Source organism: Triticum urartu, chromosome 2A, assembly GCF_056163025.1.
Source record: "Triticum urartu cultivar PI428250 chromosome 2A, HENAU_Tu73, whole genome shotgun sequence".
NCBI lineage: Eukaryota > Viridiplantae > Streptophyta > Magnoliopsida > Poales > Poaceae > Triticum > Triticum urartu.
Window position 1 is genome coordinate 702,477,315 of NC_141874.1, and position 2,730 is coordinate 702,480,044.

The 2,730-nt window shown below is 60.6% G+C and overlaps 1 protein-coding gene across 1 annotated transcript; it reads right to left on the bottom strand.

Annotated features, from left to right (window-relative positions):
* Window positions 1–206: 206 nt before the first annotated feature.
* LOC147986937 (uncharacterized) lies at window positions 207–1,839 on the bottom strand. Its single transcript, XM_087540204.1, has 2 exons — window positions 477–1,839; window positions 207–241 (listed from the first exon to the last, which is right to left on the bottom strand). Exons 1-2 carry the CDS (start codon window positions 1,519–1,521, stop codon window positions 207–209), a joined length of 1,080 nt encoding a protein of 359 aa, XP_087396330.1. The 5' UTR covers window positions 1,522–1,839.
* Window positions 1,840–2,730: the final 891 nt, after the last annotated feature.

Below are 2,730 nucleotides of genomic sequence, written 5' to 3' on the forward strand. Positions count from 1 at the left end.
GGAGGCACACGTGTTTGCCAAGCTGACAGGCATGGCAAGGATGCGGCGCAGTTTTACTGAAAGAAAAACTACTGTCAACGAGCTGAAGCTGGGCGGAACCGAGATGACCAAGCCGTTGGTGAAGCCAGGCAGCAGTGACAACGCTGGCGAAGGGAAGCGCAGAGCGTTTGGGCGGCGCCGTCACGGAGTAGAGGTCGCCAGTGGAATCACATCGCAGGATCACCGCCCGAGTTCGGAGGTCCTTGACAGAGAAACCAAACAAGTCAAACTCATCCGAAACAGGGTTGTCTCGACAAATCTGACGGACAGAGAGAAGGTTTTTGATCAGGGAGGGAGAGATAAGGATGTTGCGTAGTTGAATGGGAGAGGTACCGGAGATGAGGGATCCGGTGCCGGTGTGCGTGATGGCAGATGCTCACCACTGCCAACTATGATGTGTGAAGAGGAAGAAGAGGGAAGGAGGGTTTGAAGTGTACCAGGAGAGTTGGTCATGTGGGACGCCGCACCGGAATCCATGTACCACTCGGAGGCGCTGCCGGAGGACGACGGCCCCGCCGTGGCGCTGTGAAGCGCGGCCTGGAGAGAGGCCATGTCCAGGGGCGATTGCTGTTGCGGCGCAGCAGGAGGAGCGGCGTAGACGGGCGTCGGGGCGTAGCCGTATGGGGGCACATAGCCAGGGGGAGGCCTGTAGCCGTGCGCACCAGGAGCAGCGGGGGCAGCGTACATGGCCTGTTGAGGCGGCGTTCCAGGACGGGGGCCAAGCACGCCAGACCCCGGTGCACGCCACGGCATGGGCCAGGCCTGAACGAGCCCCGTCGAAGAGTTGGTGCCGGGGACGGGAGCAGGCAGACCGGGGATACGGGGGGGCGCAGGCGCAGGCGAGGGCGGCGCACCCCCAGCACCGTTGCCACGACCGCGGCGACGGCCACGGCCATCGCGCGCACATCCACCACCGGTGTTGTCAGGTGGGGAAGCAGCAGGTGGCGCGGGAGGCGACGGTGTGGTGCCACGGCCGGCGTAGAGCGCGTGCGCGCCCTGGAGACGCGCGGTCTGCTCGGCGCGGTGCTCCTCGAGAAGTAGGAAGGAGCGCGTCTGGAGGAGCGAGGGCAGGGGCGACTGCGACGTAATGTGGGGAATGGCGCCGTGGTATTGACGGTTGAGGCCACGCAAGAGGTGGAAGACCTGGTGCGACTCGGACATGGGCTGGCCAAGGTCGCAGAGCTGGTCGGCGTACGTCTTGAGCTTGGTGCAGTACTGCATGACAGTCAGATCGCCTTGCACCACAGCGTGGTACTCGGCGTCGATGTACACAGCGCGGGCGAGCTGGTTGTCGCGGAAGAGCCCGTCGATGGCCAGCCAGACGGTGAGGGCCGTGTCGTCGTCCGCCATCACAGCATCCAGAAGATCAGGAGCGACAGTGGCGTTCAACCAGTGAACCACGGCGTGGTCCGCCATGGCCCAGTTGGGGTCGTCGAAGCGCGGAACGGCCTCGGCGTCCACGTGGTCACGGAGCCCGAACATGCCGATCGCGGTGTCGAAGTGGCGGCGTCATTGCGCGTAGTTGCCGGCGAGGAGGTCCAGGGTGACCGGGACGTGACGCCGGATGTCGATGGTTTGCAGCACCGTGGGGGAGACAGCAGTCGCGGGCAGAGGAGGACCGACCGGAGCAGGAGCCACGGGCGCGGCCGGGAGAAGAGCGGGTGGAGGCGGGGCGACGGGAGCGCCAGGGCCGTCCGGAGCAGGAGAGGAGGGAGAGTCGGGGTTGTTTTCCATAGCGGCGGAAGCGGGATCGTCGACCGGAGCGAAGGGATTGAGCCGGTCGCCGGTATCTGATACCATGAAGAAGGAAGAGAAGCTATAGGATTCAACGCACTTGTATTAGGTCTCTAGGCTCGAACTATATACAGTTTCAGAGATCATAGTGCGCCACTACCCTGGCTGATCGTGGTCGACATGCCCACTACTCACACGCACGCACTGACCACAGGTCGTGCTCTGTACGCGTACATATGCATATACATACGCTAGGCTACCAGTACGCTATACTCTAACAGCAGGGAGACCTCCAAGGCCATAGCGGGGCAGATCAGCGAGTCGATGTTGCTGCCCACGCGGCGACGGATCCTCTTCGTGCTTGAGCAATTGGTCATGCTCCTGCTCGGCGGATCCTCTCCATGCTCAACCGTTGGTGCTGCTCCTGCTCTTTCGCAGGCCCGGACCTGGCGCGAGGCCGCCATACGGCACTCGCAGTAGGCGGGACGGGAGTACCATCTCATCTCCACCACGCACAGTGAGATCTCTTCATGCTGTACTGGTGGCCACACACCCTTTCCTCGACCAACAAGCCCAGGTGAGAGAGATTCACCTCAAAGAAAAATCAAAGGAGGAATGGAAAAGACATTTGTCAGTACCTTGTGGTCTTTCTATGCATCACTCGCCTGCCGTATTCATCTGAGTGGATGGCCTGCTCGCGTAGTGCTTGTGCAGCAGGTCTGTGGCATGGTTTGTACCCCTGGCGGCCATCGCCGCTCCGTAACTGTTCTTTTTATTCTTCGGCCTTTCATCATGGATAGCCCAGTTTGTGTTTTTATCAACAAAAGATACATCAATGTAGTTTCTGCAACGCCAGTTCGCTCGAAGAATAGTAGACAAAAAGAAAATGTGAAGTAATAAATCTAAAATTCAATGGGGAGAACAGGCGTTCAACTGTGGGGCAGCAAAGAAGGCTAG